This window comes from Bombyx mori, chromosome 11, assembly GCF_030269925.1.
Source record: "Bombyx mori chromosome 11, ASM3026992v2".
Classification (NCBI taxonomy): Eukaryota; Metazoa; Arthropoda; class Insecta; order Lepidoptera; family Bombycidae; genus Bombyx; species Bombyx mori.
The window spans coordinates 298,166-317,407 of record NC_085117.1 but is presented as its reverse complement, the minus strand read 5'-3'; the positions used below and the strand labels follow the sequence as shown (position 1 = coordinate 317,407).

Here is a 19,242-nt window from a genome sequence, read left to right as displayed (position 1 = left end):
CTTGTGAGTCTGCACGGGTAGATACCACCACCTCTTCCTTCATAGCTCTGCCGTGAAGCAGTAATGCGTTTCGGTTTGAAGGGTGGGGAAGCCGTTGTACCGAAACCTTAGAACTCATGTTTCGAGAAGGATGGCGGCATTTACGCTATATCTATGGGCTCCGGTAACCACTTAGCACCAGGGGTGCCGTGAGCTAGTCCACGCGTCTAAGCAATAAAAGCACAAAAACAATGATATGAATCACAAACAAAACATAAATCTGCATTTATTTCGATCTTTCACACGTTTACAAATGTAATTTACAAAATAATTAATTAATACAATAATTATATATAAAAATAAATGACAGTGCAGACTACAAGGCGAACGGTTGATTTTTTAAGATTAAAGTTACATATCCATTATATAAATTAAAACTCCACTGAAACTAAGAAGGATCTTAACAATTTTCATACCTAAAATACATTTTTTGTTACTTTAAGTTGTGTTTATCGTATACATAACTTTTATATCACAATTTAACACCTAACCTGGGACGTGGAGTACGAAGCTTGGTATTTTAAAGACCCTGGACAAAAGTCGAAATGTCATGGAAATTGATTAAATCACCAAAAGCCTGTAGTGTGCACCGTTTTGTTGTTTTAAAGCGCAAATAAGCTAGTTGCAGCTGCTGCAGCTAATAGGCTGGTTGCAGCCACTGGTGCAGGTAGGCTGGTTGCCGCTGTTGGGGCAAATTGGCTGGCTGCAACTATTTGTGCATAGCGGCTGGTTGTAGCCGTTAAAATCAAAGTTACGCGATACGCTTTTGATGCTTGGAGTTCCTATTGTGTGAACGCGGTAGATGGGATTAGGTGAGAAGCAGATTGTCGGGGCAGCAGGCACGGATATCCTGGGTAAGCTGACGACCAGTGTGTCCGGTACTGGAGGCTGCACTGGCTTCGGTTGGACCTGGTAAATTTAATTAATTAGGTTAGCTTATTCGTAAAGTGGTTTTAAACAAATGATGTATCTAATGATAGCCAGACTGCTCTCAAAGCACTACGACCCCTGTAAAGTAGACTCCGTTCTAATGCTGGACATGTTGCGTCTGATACGCTAGGAAAAACAGTTACGACCACCCACTAATTTATTTAACAAAGACATTGACTGGAATCGATCCAGATTCAAAGGCAGGCCTTAACATCACATTTATTACATAAAATCATCGTTAACCATAGTAAGGTTTATGTTGGACTCCTTCAGGTCATTGATTGTCGCAGCCACGTCAACAAGGCACGCACGGTTATCCAGCACCAAACTAGGTACTGCTGTCTATAGAAATATATCTATACATGTAGATAACAAACGCCCAGACAATTCGCAAACTTTCATGTTCCTCACACGAATTACCCCAAGTGGGAATCGACATCGCAACCCTCGATGCCAACGTCAGGGGCGCTAATCACTGCACCATTGAGTCAGTCGATCAGATGGAAGTGCGATCAGAAACGAGCAATTATGATTATACAGTTTATTATATTAAGGGCCTTAAGATATTACCAGTGTTTACAGACGTCGTAATGTGAACGTGAACGCGCATCTGAAGGTCTCCATTGTATAATTCGGCGTCTATCTAGCCCTACGAACCGGATTGAAGGCCTCTTCGTGCAAGAATCATGGGGAATAGTGTCATCAACCCGTGCGGTCTTAGAATACGCACAATGATGTAGCTTCATAGCGATAGTTACCTGAATCGGTGCTGGCTTCGGCACTTCGACTGGTGGGGGTCTGACCACAATTGGCCTTGGGGTCGGTGGTCTTACTGATGGCACCCTGACGTAGAACGGTGAAGGTGTCGGGGGTTGCACTGGCGGTGGGTTAACCGTGATGGGGGCGGGGGCAGGGGGCTGGACGGATGCTGGTCTCACGTAGATTGAAGGCGGAGTTGGTAGAGTTATCTTCCCCGGGCGCACTAAGATTGGCTGAGGCCTCGGAAACCTGACTTGTCCAGGCTTAACCAAGAATGTTCCTGAAATTTGAAATTGAAACCTTGAAATGTTGAACTATGGTATCTTCTTCGGTTCTCAGCGAGTCGTAGACACAATTAAGACCACTTTTACCATTTAATCCCGCGTTATTTTACGCGATGGCTGTAAAATATTCAAAACATCGGAAATAAAATCATAAGAAATACTAGATTAAACCGTAAAAGGGATTTTAGTTGTATTTACGAGTCGCAAAAGAACTTTAAAATAGCTTTATAATGGAGGTATAATCACAAATTCTGATTAGACATCTACACTCTAGCATGTCCTCAAGAATGCCTCTTGGTTTGTTTACGGTAACCAAAAACTGTGAAGAGTGCAAGGTTTTGTTTGCCGTCCTCCCACCAGCTCCTAGTCGTCAAAGCCCATTGTATGACGACTCTTCACTATTAGAACCAAAAGGCTAGGCTGCGTCACCGCGAACACGGACCGGACGAACGCGCTATTCCATGCGGACCATGCGGTATGCAAACAGTTCCGTATGATTACTGTTGGCGCAATTGACGCCTTCCAATTTCTACGTATAGATGGCGCTGTAATAAAAACTCACCGGCCGGAGCCTGTCCGTACACAAATTTGACATTCGATTCCTGGGGACTGCAAGCGTGCAAATCCACGACCTCTCCCTGGATGTTTGAGTCGTACGCGTCGCACGGATTGCACGGGTCACTGGGCTCCGGCTGGCAGGCATCCTCGTAGGGACAAGGCGGGCATGGCGGTAAGCACGGATTGCAGGGCTGGAAGCATGAGTCGCACGGGTATGGGTTCGGAGGGGGACATTCGCAGGGCTGTGGGCAAGGATCGCAGGGGTTCCTTACTGGTTGACCGTAGGTCGAGCCCAGGAGTAGAACTGTGAAGAAAAACAATCGGAACTTTAATGTCTAAAACGTCAATATTCTTGTCCATGGTTATCTGCTAATTTGACCAACAATTCCAACCCTAAAAATTCCTAAATAATGTCTAACATATGACGCAAGGGTTTTGCATAAGTCTTCCACATTCGCTTTTAAATCGTCACAGATTTACCACTGCTTGTTATTTTATAGTTAAGGTAGTAAATACTGTTACTGTCCGTAGCCACTGACATTAGCATAGCTAAATATGTCCGTAAATGATCCTTCCACGAAACAAAGGAAACCCAAAATTGATTGTACTTGACATAGTCATTGACGTTGTCTTCGTATTTCGTAATGCGTGGACGTAAAAAAAATTTTTACGGCTTAACAAGCTTACTGCGGGACTGTGTAAAAGTCGCTAAATCGCGGTGAAGGAATAACATCGTGTAATAAAAATCAAACCCGCAAAATTAAGATTTGCGTAATTACTGGTAGTAGGACGTCTTGTGAGTCCGCGCGGGTAGGTACCACCGCCCTACCTATTTCTGCCGTGAAGCAGTTTGAAGGGCGGGGCAGCCGTTGTAACTATACTTGAGACCTTAGAACTTATATTTCAAGGTGGGTGGCGCATTTACGTTGTAGATGTCTATGGGCTTCAGTGACCACTTAACACCAGGTGGGCTGTGAGCCCATCCAACCACTTAAGCAATAAATAAAAAAATCTTCCATGCAAATTATCGCATTTTATAAATTAAAAAAAACTCGAGTTGATAAAAATTTATGATTCCCTGACTTTGGATTGTCTCGAATGGTATAGCACGCTAAGCCCACCGGTGGGCCGCATAGCGTTCAACCTGTAAATGACAAACAGCTTGACGCGAATTTTAAAACCGTAAAATGGACTTTTAAATCGACCCTGTTTTTTTTTCTTTAAATTAACTTTTACTTACGAGATAACCAAGCTACGAGCCCCTTTACCATCTTCTGGTCGTCTGAAATAACTTCGAAGCTACAGATATTTATACAATACAAATTTTAAAGCCATAATTTTTCTAATAACACAAGCGACACGTCATTGCCAAGCAAAAATAGCCATTACCTACAACGTTATAACAACCACATTGCTTTTACGCATCGACTTATCAAAAAGTTTAGAAACAGTCCGTCGGAATCATTGTATAAATATTTGAAAAGTTCTAACCGCTTGATTTGTGATTAATTAAAAATATAAATTTAAATAATTAACATTAAAAAAAAATACGTGTCTAATTCATTTAGCGACGGTCTTATATATATTTTAATAACAATTAAAAGTTGATAGCGATTTTCAGTTTCAGGGGGCATCCATTAATTGCGTAAGGCTACTGGTGGTAGGACCTCTGGTGAGTCCGCACGGGTAGATACCACCGCCCTGCCTATTTCTGCCGTGAAGCAGTAATGCGTTTCGGTTTGAAGGGTGGGGCAGCCGTTGTAACTATACTGAGACCTTAGAACTTATATCTCAAAGGTGGGTGGCGCATTTACGTTGTGGATGTCTATGGGCTCCAGTAACCACTTAACACCAGGTGGGCTGTAAGCTCGTCCACGCAACTAAGCAAAAAAGAGAAGAAATTTGTAGAATTTTTCCTCAACTCTCTTTCTCCGTCATCTAACCTCACTCGAGATTCTTCAAAATTTATGTTTTGGCTATAAACGTATTGGAGTATGGAGTAAAAAAACAAACAAAAATACAACTAATTCTATTGTTTTTATAGACTAGTGTCTGTGAATATTACCGTAATTTAAAATAATATCATCATTCTCCTGTCCTTCTCCCAATCACCCGGGATCGGCGTAACATGTTCTCTCCTTCCATGCTCCTCTATCATATACCATTTCTTCGCTCACTCCCCTCTTACACATATCGTCTTTCACGCAATCCATCCATTTTTTCTTAGGTCTACCTCTTCCTCTAAAGCCTTCCACATTCACAGTTCATTTAAAATAACAATCATAAAATTAAATAATAAATATTGAACAAGAATTACGAAATTATTCTAATTCGGGCCATGGAGATTCGTGTACGGCATTAAGTGGGACTACTGGAACTAATATATCCAAGTAATTTTCAATAAAATCATTTCTTCTCTTTTCTCTTCTTCAACCCGTGTACACCGAATGCTGAGGGTAGGTCTCTTCAAATGCGCTCCATTCCCTTCTCTTGCCTCCCACATCCAGTCCCTACAAGCCCCTTTGACCAGATCGTAGGCCCACCTCATTGATCTACTCCAGTATTTCGAAAGCATGAGAGCGACCCACGTCCACTTGCTCCGAGCAATCACTTTGGCTGTTAGTTTAACCAGAAGAACTTGTCAAATTCTTCAATAAAATCATCAGCTCCCTCAACTTCGGTCTGAATTAGCCACTCTGAGCCGTTGACGCTTGCGCACAGAAACTCAGTAGCTCGTCTTGTGATCGTGTCTAAGACCTATCTAGTAGTCGAAGGGACTATTTCAGCTACACACGTATTGGTAGGTGAGCTCACACGCACAGCCTGACATACTTTGCTAGCTGTGACATTATGCAAAGGCTTTTTTTTATGATTGAGTTTCACCACGACAGGTGGGTGAGTAAGGTCTCAGCCAGGAGGGGTGGGATTTGCTAACAGCTACCTGAACGCCTCCAAAGGAGACCTAACAACTCAAGAGTAGATGCTTCGCGAATGAATCTACTAGTTTAGAATCGCGACCGGCTGAGAAGATCCGGCGAGAAACTCAGCGGGCTGATGTTTAGGTTAGGTTGCACTTCGAACTCTTTGTCGAGTTCGACGAGTACGATTACCGGAGTCCCCGAGCCTGCTCCTAGAGTTAGAGCTGAAGGCGTCTAATATTATGCAAAGATAGTGCTTTGCAGTGTGTACTACCGGATCAGAAACGCGACCCACTGAGAAGATCCGGCGAGAAACTCAGTGGGCTGTGTCTACAGCCTTCGAACTCTTGATCGGTGCTTGGAAAGCCTGAAAGCACCGATGAGAAGGTTCCAACAAGATATGTTTGGGGCCACAGCAGCTTTTGCGTTACCCCCTCGCTTGGGACGGATATGTAGTCAGAGGCGGCCACGGTAAGAGAGATAAAGATTATTTATTAATAACTAGCCGTACTCGCCCGCTTCGCTGGGCATTTAAAATTAACATTATTATTTATTGTTATTATTATAAGAGAATCCAACACTCATATAAATATGAACCTATCCATTAAGTACATGTATTTTCTACATGGATATCAAGTTTCAAGTCAATCGGATGCTTGGTTCAGTAGTTATAACGGAACATCCGTAAAAACCATTGTAGATTTATATATTAGTATAGACTTGCGACCCGCCTACGCTTCGGGAACATTTAATTTATTGTTGATTATGAAGATAAGATAGCAGTGCTTTTTCTCTACTTACCGTTATATTTCGAGTAATTCACACTATATCTTTACTTGTAGACCCGGCTACACGTTGCTGTGGCTAAGGTTTTTGTTTCTAAATAGCACGCGGCCGGCTATGCTAATACCAAAAATTAACAAAGTAAGAACAATTGGATTTCACTGAATTGCGTTTACTACGAAATAAATATGACTTATACTTTAGCCTCAGCTACACGTGGTGCTTATGCCATTTAATTGTAGCTTATGTGAAACGTTGGTATTTTTAACACAGCGCCATCTATGAGATATTTATGTCGTAAAAACTGATTTATGGCGCCATCTGTTTTAGACTTATGAAACTTACAATTAATAACAATAATCAACTTAAGAAATCATTTTATTGTTAATCAATAAATATTGCGACCATTAATCGAAATAAAAACCATAATATGGCCTAAGTTGGAGCAAAATAAATATAAAAAAAAGAAGTAAAATCGGTTCAGTAGTTTAGGTGTCCATCGCGGACAAACAACGTGACACGTAATTTATATATATTAAGATAAATTATAGTCAGTGTTATTCTGATGTGTTAGCTATATTATTTAAAGTTTCATCAAAATCCACTCAGTAGTTTTTGCGTGAAAGACTAACAAACATACATCCATACATTCTTACAAACTTCACGTATATTTTATTAAATTAGTAGGATTATAATTTTGATCTCACTGTCCTGATTGAAAGGATATTATTAGTGGCATATAGCTCTTATCAGTCTAGAGATGGTAATAAGATCCCATTTATTCAAGAGCTTGTTAGAGCGTCTTGTGAGACCGCCCACCACTGCCCTGCGTATTTCTGCCGTGAAGCAGTAGTGCGTTGCGGTACGAAAGCCGCTGTACTGTAGAACTAAGACTTAAAACTCATGTCTCGATACGGGAGGCGATATTAACGTTGATCATAATTTAGTAGGCTCCGATAACCACTTAATTCCAGGTGGACTGGTAGGGTGACCGTTATCTAAGCGATAGCAAAAAAAATTACTGGTCGAGAACCTCTTGTGAGTCCGCACGGATAGGTACCACCGCCCTGTCTATTTCTGCGTGAAGCATGCGCTTCGGTTTGAAGGGCGGGGCAGCCGTTGTAACTATACTGAGACCTCAGAACTCATATCTTAAGGTGGGTGGCGGCATTTACGTTGTAGATGTCTATGGGCTCCGATAACCTCTTAAGTCTATCTAAGGTGGGTTGTGAGCTCGTCCACCCATCGATGTAATAAAAAAAACAATTTAGCTTGTTTGAATCTTATGGCTTATGGCCCTTGCTAGGGCTACAGGTTTGATAAAGCTGGTATAACTCCTCAAAGTTATTAGTATAGCTAGGAACGAAAGCGTAAATTATATAAAAATGGCGTTTAACTGTTCAAATAAGCTAATAAGCTTTCATAATCTATGAACAAAACAAATATGATTTTGGTTTTAATAGGAATAAATAATAGTTTAAAAAAACTAACAAAATACGCTTTTATAGAAAATCCAACTAAAAAACAGAAGAGAAATTAGTTAGTTTTTTTAAACTATTATTTATTTTTCATTTTTTAGCTGAATTTCAATTTTTTCAATATTTTTTTTAATATGTTATTGTCATCAGTCCTTTACAAGTATATCAAATTTCGAGTTAATCCGGCGTTTTGAAGGGGGTTAAAATCATGTTCAAAGATTCCGTTACAAACATACAAACGTCTGAAGCTAATAAATGCGTATTAAAAATATAATTAAATCGTAATCGCGTAATTACATCTACAACGTAAATGCGCCACCCAATTTGAGATATAAGTTCTAAGGTCTCAGTATAGTTACAACGGCTGCCCCACCCTTCAAACCGAAACGCATTACTGTTTCACGGCAGAAATAGGCGGAGTGGCGGTACCTAACCGTGCGGACTCACAAGAGGCTCTACCACCAGTACCTACTACCACCAATGTTGGAAATTATTCTTTTTGCCGCTGTGATATTTGGAGCATAGAATTTTTAGAGGCATTAAGCATCCTACTGCCTACTATCCTGACTATCCTAGACTGGATTTCTTCTACCAAGCTCCAATTAGAGGCAGAAGATTCGAAGTAAATAAAGCTATCAAATCCTTGAATGATGTGGTCTCCCGTCGATACCACATTTTTTATTTATTTATTACGTTTATACGAGCATACAGCCCATCTGATGGTGAGTGGTTACCGTCGCCCATGGACTTTAACAATGCCAGGGGCAGAGCCAAGCCGCTGCCTATCATAACTATACTGAGATCTTAGAACTTATATCTCAAGGTGGGTGGCGCATTTACGTTATAGATGTCTATTGGCTCCAGTAACCACTAAACATCAGGGGGGCTGTGAGCTCGTCTACCTAATTAAGCAAAAAAAATACGATTTAACCAACTGAGTTTCTCGCCGGATCTTCTCAATGGGTCGCGATTCTGATCCGGTACTAGATTCAGCAAAGCACTGCTCTTGATAGAATTATCAGAAAGATTTTGATTTGTTTACATTATCCTTGCATAGATGGATGAACTAGTTGACGATTCGCCTGGTGTTAAGTGTTTACCGGAACCTAGAGACGTCAAAGCGTAAATATCGCCACTAACTTTGAGACATTCTCGGTTATAACTGCTGAAGGATGAGTTTCAAGAAATAGACGGTCTGTGGTACGTTCCCAGGCGAGCCTACAAGACATCTTACCACCAGTAATTAAGCAGAGTATATTTTTTTGCGATTTTTTTTAATTATCTCGACATGTTTATTGTAACAATGAAACACACACAAAACCCATCAATATGTTTAATCATATAATATATTGTAAATAAAAATTACATTTGTAAAAGATTTTTAACTAGATCGAAACAAAAAATGCAGATATTTTCTATTCATAGTCCATTATGAAGGCCGATTTGATTCGTTTGGAAAATGACACATAAATTATACACAAAACGCTCCTATTGATATGAAAATGTTTTTGACTAATGGCAAGCGGGAAACATGTGATTTATCCGTGGCTGTTCAGAAGATTTGGAGATTGGTAAGGTTTCTTGCGCAGAAAAGAAGCAATTTTGGAACCAATACATATAAGCAGAGTCGCCTAACTAATTCTGACGGCGTCATAAACAAAATTAAGACCTATATAATGTGTACGAGGAAGTATTTTTGCTTAAACTAGAAATTAACAAAAACAATTTTTTTTTTCCGTTTACAAATCACCGAAAGAATTGGATTGACGTAACTGAATTTTAGAAGAAAATATTTGTTTTTTTTAAATACTGTGTTTGAGGTGTAGAAAGAGATAGAGAAAGATTGTGCGAGAGCAAGGGAGATAGACGCGTTGGTCACGACCCTCAGCATTAAGAAATATGATTCTAGGAGAAGCAAGAAGTATAGATGTTTTGACGCCTTTTTTTTGTAATTCGGAACATTATTTTCTTCTCGCTTCTGCTGAGATTCGAACTTCAAAGAAGACTTTCTTTATTGAGGACTGTTTTTTTATTTATTTCCTTTAAAAAACCGTAAATGTTATCCGAGAGCTTTGTGAGTTTTGTCGTTGCGTTTTGTGTAACTTTCACCGGAGCTTAGGACTGACAGGAGTAGCTGCAAGTAGCGCAGGGGTTGCAAGGGTTGCAGGGATTGCAGGGGCTCCCACAAGGGTTAGCCCTTCGAAATATTCCGGCGGGTATTTGAATCGGTGGTATCTGCATCATGGGATACTTGGGTTGCCTAATAATGATCTCTGGAGGGGTGATGGGGCAAGGTTTCTGCTGCGTTATCGTTATAGGAGGGGGACATATGGGTGCCGGCTTGGGGGGTCGTACCACGATAGCTGGGGGATTTATAGGGGCTAAAGGTTTCGGTCTGGCCAGCACGGGGGGCGGTGTTATCGGTGCTAGGGAGGGTGGCCTGACTACTATAGCCGGGGGCGTGATTGGAGCTATCGAGGGTGGCTGAACGGTTATTTGCGGGGGCGTTATTGGAGATTGCTGCGCTGGATACACGACGATCGGGGCTGGCTGGAGTATTATATCTGGAGATGAGGTTATGAAGAAAGTTCCTCCTGGCACTCTGAACTTCTGGAAGCCGATCTGCTGCAGACGATCTACGACCATGTTCTTGGGTGTCATAACATTCGGAAAGCCATGAGCTTTAGTGGCTGCAACATTAAAAAAGACATTGTTGTTAATAACGAACGCAGGTTGTTAATTTTCATACAAGGCAAGTAATGTAAAACTAATTAAATCGGTCGTCGGGTCCAGTCAATGGCCTCTTGTAAGGCATTGTGGGATTTTTGTCGCCTTAGTAGACATACAATCATATAGGCCAACTGGTGGTAAACACCGACCCTCGTACAGATCAGAAATGCCAGCCAAGAAGCTGCCTGAAAAGCTTTAAGGGTTCGTGAGCCAATAACCAAAATTACATGTATTTATTATTAGCTCAGTATTCTCAGTCAGCTTATGCTTGGATTATGCTAAGATTATGAGGTATTTTCGATCAAACAGCTTAGTTAGTATAAGTGTTATGGCCAGAGTGTTTTAACAACCATCGGATATACCGCGCACCGCCAAAGGTTCATTGCAACCCTCGTTATATGAAGGACATGTCTTATCATTCTAGATCATTCACCGTGGAGGGGAGATCGTGCACTTGATTACACTTGGAAACCACCTGTATATTAGTGTGTGCTTCTCAATGACTTCAGATGACTGCTTCCAGAAGTTGTTCTTGTCTTATCAATTAAATGTAATGAAGAGTTCATATCTCTGCTGGACTTCCTCTCTTCAGACGAGCCTTAATGAAGTTACGAGGGGACGAATGTTGTGTTCCTATAATCTCTATGGACATTGGTGAATCTACCAGGATCGCTGCAAACGTTCTAACTCAGTTACTAACTAAAATACACCCGGTTCTAATTTCTCGATCACTGCCCCAATAGGAGGCTCTAGGCAGTCTTTGTTACCTGCAGCTTGACTTCGTCCAAGAGTCAGAATTTAATGGATTAATAAAATATTAGCTGGTCTCAAGCTTACCGGGCCATGCTCGGTTGCTGGGAGCGTTCGAAGCTGCAAATGCATCAGTTCCGTAGTTGTTGCCCGAGCCAGACCCACAGGAAGGGGCGCAGGGGTCGCACGAGGAGCAGCCGGGATCACAAGGTGGGGCGCAGGGATCGCAAGGGCTTCCGCAAGGGTCGCTAGGTGGGCCGCAGGGATCGCAAGGGCTTCCGCAAGGGTCGCTAGGTGGTGTGCATGGGTCATAAGGAATTGTGCACGGGTCGCATGGATCGCATGGAACACTGCAAGGGTCACATGGCGACGCACAGGGATTGCATGGATCACAAGGCGGGGCGCACGAGTCGCATGGGGCAAATGAGTTACACGGCGCGTTCGATGTACACGAAACGCACGAGGCGCATGGGTCGCACGGTGGCGGGCAGGGGTCGCACGGTTGCGGGCACGGATTACGCGGTGGCGGACGGGCGTCGCATGGAGATAAGCATGGGAAGCACGGGGCTGGGCACGGACACGGGTTACAACTTTGGAAGCAGTTCGGCCACAGCTGGAGGGCCGGTGCCGCTGCGGTCGATGCTATTAATACTGTAACAATGAGATTTTACAATTACTGCTTCGATAGGCTTGGCATGCTAGTATGTAGTGGAAGCTCATCCAGAAGAGGAGGAGGACTGCGAGAGCCCTCGGAGACTTGATCATTGTCAAAAGGGAATTCGGTAGAAAGGAGTTCAGAGCTGGACTGTCCGAGACAATAGTCGTCGCCGGTGACGTGCTTTGTATGAACGATATGAGCAATGAATCCTCCTCCTCCTCCAATGAGTCCTACCACCAGTAAATCACCACCACCAGTAAACCACCAGTTTATTGAGGACACAAACAAAGATCTCTCCTTACCTAAGACTCCTAATGCAGTAACACGCGCCATGACTCCACAGCTTCCGTGTGAGGCTGCTACCAGCGCCAAGCTATATATAAGCAGTACTTGTTTTAATTTGCAATTGGATTTGCACGCATTAATAGGGCTGTCGATTGTCAAAAGCAAAACTTCTGATATTTTTTGTGGCAGGTCGCTGTGTACATGACAACGCCCCTGTATTGCTGAAGTCCATGGGCGACAGTAACTATTAACCTAGCTATCCGTATTCTAATCGGCTAAAATACCGAGCTTCGTTCAATGGTTGCGTTCGTGGACACTGCAAAGTGACTGTCGCCCCCCTTGAGACGTGAGGTCGTTATTTCAACCATCTGTTGTGAACAGGAAAGAAATATCCGGTCATCGTTCTCGTCGAACTCGGCGAGTAAATTAACCCACAGACACAGCCCACTGAGTTTCTCGCCGGATCTTCTCAGTGGGTCGCGTTTCCGATCCAGTGGTAGATTCTGCGAAACACTGCTCTTGCTAGGGCCAGTGTTAACATCACTCCCGGTTTGAGCCCCGTGAGCTCACCTACTAGCTCGGTGAATCTAGAATAACCCTTCGAGGTTACTAGGTTAGGTAGGAAAAAAAAAAGAAATACATTATGGTATCTACCGGGGCGAGCTCATTATACGTACTTTTATATCATCATCATCATCATTCTCCTGCCCTTCTCCCAGTCACTTGGGGTCGGCGCAACATGTTTTCTCCTTCCATTCACCTCTATCATATACCATTTCTTCGCTCACTCCTCTCCTACACATATCGTCTTTCACGCAATCTATACATTTCTTCTTAGGTCTACCTCTTCCTCTCATAATATGTCCTTTATTTACGCTAATTCACCAAGCGCTTCCACATATATAGTATAGTTATATTTCATAGTCAATCAACTGTACTCAAACATACGATAAAGTATATATTTTTGTATATAAATAGAAGCGTTTGACTCGAACTGACATTGAACGAAATCATGGGTATTATCCGTCTGTTGTTTTTTATTGGTGAGCAATTAATTTTAAACTTTATCTCGACTGCCGTAGAATGCAAAATTCGTAAATTAATGTTGTATATGTAGATAAACGTACAAATCGAGAGGCTTTGAAGTCGTCGTGGCCTAAACGATAAGACGTCCGGTGCATTCGTGTGTAGCGATGCACCGGTGTTCGAATCCCGCAGGCGGGTACCAATTTTTCTAACGAAATACGTACTCAACAAAATGTTCACGATTGACTTCCACGGTGAAGGAATGACATTGTGTAATAAAAATCAAACCTGCAAAATTGTAATTTGCGTAATAACTGGTGGTAGGACCTCTTGTGAGTCCGCACGGGTAGGTACCACCACCCTGCCTATTTCCACCGTGAAGCAGTATGCGTTTCGGTTTGAAGGGTGGGGCAGCCGTTGTAACTATACTGAGACCTTAGAACTCATATCTTAAGGTAGGTGGCGCATTTACGTTGTAGATGTCTATGGGCTCCGGTAACCACTTCATACCAACTGGGCTGTGGGTTCATTTGGTAATAAATAAATAGTATGCATGCGTGTGTGTATCAAATATATGGTAGTGTGTGTAATGTTTTTTTAATTGATTTAATGTATTTTTTATGCATAATAAAAAAAAATATTAACATTCTGGATTCTCCTTCTCTATATTCTGTATAAGTGTGGGAAATGTCATACTCCTCCGTCCGCGCAATTTTCGTAAAAAGGGATACAAAGTTTTTGGTTCGCGTATTAATACATAGATTTGGTCATTCCCTTCAGCATTACTCTCCTGCGCTTTGGCCGGTCCATGGCGGTGTTACACCACGTCCGACGGAAGCCAGATCTGCTTCGACAAGGCCGGCGAGCCGTGCCTCTCCAGCCCCCAGATCATAATGCCCCGGCGGGCTCTCCCCTGCGTTGGAGCCTCCACTGTCTACACGCCCTGCAACTAATTGTCCAGCGGAATGACTTTGAAATACCCCGGGAATGTTTCGACCGTATCTTCGCGTTGGCAATAAAATAAAAAATAAAATTATTTATTTATTTCTTTTCTATACTTGACAGTATAAAGGCGAACTTAATACCATAGGCGTTCTCTAACAGTCTACCTTAGGGGAGTGCAGAAATGAACCTTGATAGTGATATTACTTAAATATATTTGTATATATAACATACATAACATACATAACATTTATCTATATATTAATACGTGAAGCAAAAACTTTGTATCCCTTTTTACGAAAATTGCGCGGACGGAAGAGTATGAAATTTTCCACACTTATATAGAATATAGAGAAGAAGTGCACAATGCTCATATATTTTTTAAAATAATGCATAAAAGATACATTAAATCAATAATGAAAACATTACACACACTACATACCATGCGTTTGACGCACACACGCATGCATACTATTTATTGTCAAACTTTTGTTCTTGACGTGTGTTGTCAAATTGAGAATAGATTAAATATTGTTTGTCTTTATTAATATTTTTTTATAGTGTAGTGTTGGCGAAATTTGTGATTATAGAAGTATAAAATACAATCATAATAGTGTACAAACATACAATTCCAATTAATTATTGTCGAATTTCGACTACTGCGGGACCTCTAGTATATACAAATGCTCGTACTTAAATAAATACATATACATAAATATATGCATATAAATAAACATTATCAATTTACCTTTGTTTAAGCAGTTTCAGTTTTAGGGTTAATGTTGAGCGTAATTAAATTCCTTGTTTGTTTATCATCGCATATATCCGGTCATCGGTCTCGTCGCAAGAACGAATGAAACAGTCACAAGACCCTTTACGAGACCTTTACGAAGTCGTCGTGGCCTAACGGATAAGACGTCCGGTGCATTCGTGTTGAAGCGATGCACCGGTGTTCGAATCCCGCAGGCGGGTACCAATTTTTCTAATGAAATACGTACTCAACAAATGTTCACGATTGACTTCCACGGTGAAGGAATAACATCGTGTAATAAAAATGAAACCCGCAAAATTATAATTTGCGTAATTACTGGTGGTAGGACCTCTTGTGAGTCCGCACGGGTAGGTACCACCGCCCCGCCTATTTCTGCCGTGAAGCAGTAATGCGTTTCGGTTTGAAGGGTGGGGCAGCCGTTGTGACTATACTGAGACCTTAGAACTATATATCTCAAGGTGTGTGGCGCATTTACGTTGTAGATGTCTATGGGCTCCAGTAACCACTTAACATCAGGTGGGCTGTGAGCTCGTCCACACAGCTAAGCAATAAAAAAAAAAAAAAAAAAAAATACGAGCAACGTGTCAAGCAAGTTCTTCTACAAGGGCAATAAATAAATAAAAAAACTTCTGCTACGCTAAAAAGCTTCTGTTACGAGTGAGAAGGCCGAACTCTTTTAAGAAAAAAGAATTTATTCGACACTACAAAATATTTATAATGAACTATCTGAGCCGGCAGACTTCGTAGTGCCTCAATCGATAAATAAAAGACCTAAACTTTTGTATAAAATAAACTTAAAACAAACAAAAGGAATCCGTCCGACGGAGGACACATCAATGGAAAAACAAAATTGCTATTTTTATTTAATTCCGAGCATTCTCATATTTATTTACCTTTTAAACCTTCTCTGGACTTCTACAAATAATTCAAGACCAAAATTAGCCAAATCGGTCCAGTCGTTCTCAAGTTTTAGCGAGACTAACGAACAGCAATTCATTTTTATATATAGAGATGCCTCAATCGATAAATAAAAGACACATCAAAGGGACACATCAAAGGGACACATCTAAGGGAAAACAAAATTGTTAGGCAAATCGGTCCAGCCGTTCTCGAGTTTTAGCGAGACTAACGAACAGCAATTCATTTTTATATATATAGCATAGATAGATAACTAATTATAATAAAAGGATTTGGAGATAGTGAGGAAAATTGGTAAACGTCCACTTCAATGAATATCTGACCCGAACTGAGACTGGTATGTTCTTATGAAATCATTGTAAGAGGGCTTATGATGGTAGACATTAGTCTATACAGGCTAGGGATATAACAATTCGAATTGCAGCTAATGTTTGTTTTGTACTAAAGACACGCATGAAATCCGTACTATGATCTCGGCACCTACTCAAGGAGTAACACTGAAAAAAATACTATGAGAATACAGTTTTAAAATCAATTTATTGTCTAAAAGTTGCTTTGGCACTGGTCCCGTTAAAACCGCTGCTTCTCAAACTTTAGCAGAGTAATATTCTACAATCAGCATTGAATGAAACAACAAAAAAACACGTGTGGCACTCGGGGACTGCCGCGGTAGAGCTATTGTATAGCATTTTTTATCAACTTATGCAATTATAATTAGACAATAATAATTTAATATTAAAACAATAATAAAATAAGACCACGCTATATTTATAAACATTAACAAAAGCAAAATATTAACTGCTCCCTTCACACTCATAAGCTAGACCACGCGAGCCCGCGATAAAAGCTATGCAATAGCTTAATAACGTTGAGTTTCATCATACGACACAATGAATAAAGGATTATAATTTTGTGTGTGTGTGTTTGCGTGTGTGTAGGGACATAGTTTAGGTATCACGTGCAAGTGCCCATCGTTTATTATAATGAGTCAGTCATACATAGTCCGCCCGACATAGCAGACACTTCTGACATACATAACGTGACAATACACGCGAGTGAATTGGAACTAAATGTTTTTTTTCTTTTTCTTAAGGCAGCTACAACCTTACTTACAGTGTATGTATGCGCGTCTGTCTGAATGTGTGTGAGCGTCCCCTTACAGCTAATTAATTTCTAATTTCTGCCGGGAAGCGGAAATGCGTTTCGGTTTGAAGGGTGAGGCAGCCCCTGTAACTATACTTGAGACCTTAGAGCTTATATCTCAAGGTGGGTGGCGCATTTACGTTTTAGATGTCTACGGACTTCAGTAACCACTTAACACCAGGTGGGCTGTGAGCTTGTCCAGCCATCAAAGCAATAAAAAAAATAAAAATAATTAAATTAGCTATGGTGTCAAAAGTGCTAAGTGCATCGGAATATCCCTCATTAAAAAACCCAATATGACCCAGTGGTAGCTTTTATTAACTGTTCTGAAGTAAATGCCCTTTAGCCGACAAGGTCCCTTGCTTGCTACCCACATCTTATTGTGCACTTTAGACTTTCACATAATGATTCAAGGTGGCTTTTGCCTTTCGGTATCTATTGGATCTGGTAGCAGCTCTACAGGACTATTCAGGTGTATCTAATCTTTTATTTACGGGCTAAACGAGCATCGAAAATCTACATGGCCATCGCATCTCAAACTTTCAGTCCATACGCCCCAATTTAATTGAATCGAAAGGTTTAGAGCCGTCGACTTTGTTCCGAAACTATCAACAGAGTTTGTTCATAGTTGGGACGTTTCCATGTCCCTCTCCGGCTACGCTATTATAAAGTTCGATTTTTCCGGCTTTTATTTGCGCAAAACTTGTCATAGAACTTTAGCTTCTTTTCGTACAAAGAAATATTTCTTATAAATTCAATGGTGGACAAGCAAATCCCGCGTTACAGTGAAAGGTTAGTGCATATGGACACTGACAATGTCAGGAACCAAACTGCTGTCTACCACTGAATACTATACCCAAAACTTGAAAGAGATATTACGTGGCAAGAGTGATCTCTGGAATGAACAGTTGCTCCACATGCTTCTTCTTCTTCTTGCTTCGCTTTGCTCAATAATGAGGGTCGTGATCTCCTCCTCGCAACAAGAGTTTATTCCGGAGCATTCCACGCCATTTGCTTCTATCTGCCGCCGAGTGTAGAGCATCGTGAACTATGGTGTCGAGGGAATAATTCCCCAGAGCATAGGGTAGTAGATATATCTGAGCGGCAAGACTGTGTTTGTTATTATATAACTGAGTTTCTGTATAAACGGCAGCATTTACTCCCGGGTGCTCAGTGTTAAATTGGATCCCAGAGCCCGCAGGCATCACAGCTCAATTCCACTACAAGGGATTGGTTTCTGAATTTCATGGAACAGCAGTTATCCCAATCTTCAAACCGAAACGCATCACTTCTCAGCGGCCGTGATATGATGGTGCTACCAACGCGTATAGGCTCACAATACGCCCCTTTTTTTGAAGGTTGGTGACGAACTTCCTACGAGGCTCCCGAACCTGTAGGAGCACATGGGGGCCGTGAGGGCACTTGGGACCCCCTACCTACGGAAACGTCACGTCTATAGTCTCTCGACCAAAGTCACTGCTGTTACATATGAAACCTTTATCCTTCGACGCTACATCCTGTTAGGAACATTATATTTTCCATTTCAACACTTCATGTTCAGTCATGAAACTTTTAGGATTATTTTATTTAAATTGCAATACTATAAACAGACGTAAAATTAATAACAAACTCTATCGAAGTATGATTAAAATATATTTATTTAGAGTCAACTCTCATGCCCATCATTTATGTAAGTATTATTATTTTAAAGTAGTGACACTATTACATAACTTGTAGAATAATTCATGACTCAAACACTTTTGCTGCACATAAAGTTGGCGGATTTTGTCACGGCTTGAGCGAAGTTACAACCAATTATAATTTGAAGGCAGAACCAGAACGATCTCGGAAAGTGTACCGGATAAGGCAGTTTATGAATTTTTACTGGTGGTAGGACTTCTTGTGAGTCCGCGCGGGCAGGTACCACTACCCCGCCCATTTCTACCGTGAAGCAGTTTGAAGGGTGGGGCAGCCATTATAACTATACTTGAGACCTTAGAACTTATATCTCAAAGTGGGTGACGCATTTACGTTGTAGATGTCTATGGGCTCCAGATTGTAGTAATAAAAGGGAGTATAACTACATAAAGAATGTCTGAATTTTTCGGCGGAAGCCAAAACTCCTTTTGTGATTTGACTCTCTGGCTGTTAAAAACTTCAATGCGGAAAAAAATAAGGGGCCACTTCAAGCACACAAACCAGAGCTTTCGTTCCCCAGCGAGGCTGAGGAAACTTAACGAAGTCCTGAAATAAATAGAATATATATACA

General features: G+C 41.2%; 3 protein-coding genes across 5 annotated transcripts in view; 1 reads left to right on the top strand and 2 right to left on the bottom strand.

Moving 5' to 3' along the window:
• The window catches only part of LOC101736386 (lachesin), a 61,479-nt gene that overhangs the window by 10,948 nt on the left and 31,289 nt on the right, over positions 1 to 19,242 (top strand). The gene's annotated exons all lie outside the window — the stretch shown is intronic.
• On the bottom strand, positions 658 to 3,841 carry LOC110385528 (uncharacterized). Its single transcript, XM_038014158.2, has 4 exons — positions 3,811 to 3,841; positions 2,575 to 2,874; positions 1,728 to 2,008; positions 658 to 948 (listed from the first exon to the last, which is right to left on the bottom strand). Exons 1-4 carry the CDS (start codon positions 3,839 to 3,841, stop codon positions 658 to 660), a joined length of 903 nt encoding a protein of 300 aa, XP_037870086.2.
• On the bottom strand, positions 9,067 to 12,598 carry LOC105841930 (uncharacterized). Its single transcript, XM_062670888.1, has 3 exons — positions 12,190 to 12,598; positions 11,317 to 11,880; positions 9,067 to 10,439 (listed from the first exon to the last, which is right to left on the bottom strand). Exons 1-3 carry the CDS (start codon positions 12,218 to 12,220, stop codon positions 9,865 to 9,867), a joined length of 1,170 nt encoding a protein of 389 aa, XP_062526872.1. The 5' UTR covers positions 12,221 to 12,598; the 3' UTR covers positions 9,067 to 9,864.

Coding starts and splice junctions, on each gene's coding strand:
- LOC110385528 (XM_038014158.2), bottom strand. CDS start 3,841: ATGGTAAAGGGGCTCGTAGCTTGGTTATCTC. Junction 2,875..3,810: donor GCTCGTAGCTTGGTTATCTC/GTAAGTAAAAGT, acceptor TTTTCTTCACAG/TTCTACTCCTGGGCTCGACC. Junction 949..1,727: donor CGAAGCCAGCACCGATTCAG/GTAACTATCGCT, acceptor TAAATTTACCAG/GTCCAACCGAAGCCAGTGCA.
- LOC105841930 (XM_062670888.1), bottom strand. CDS start 12,220: ATGGCGCGTGTTACTGCATTAGGAGTCTTAG. Junction 11,881..12,189: donor TACTGCATTAGGAGTCTTAG/GTAAGGAGAGAT, acceptor TCATTGTTACAG/TATTAATAGCATCGACCGCA. Junction 10,440..11,316: donor CAGCAACCGAGCATGGCCCG/GTAAGCTTGAGA, acceptor TTAATGTTGCAG/CCACTAAAGCTCATGGCTTT.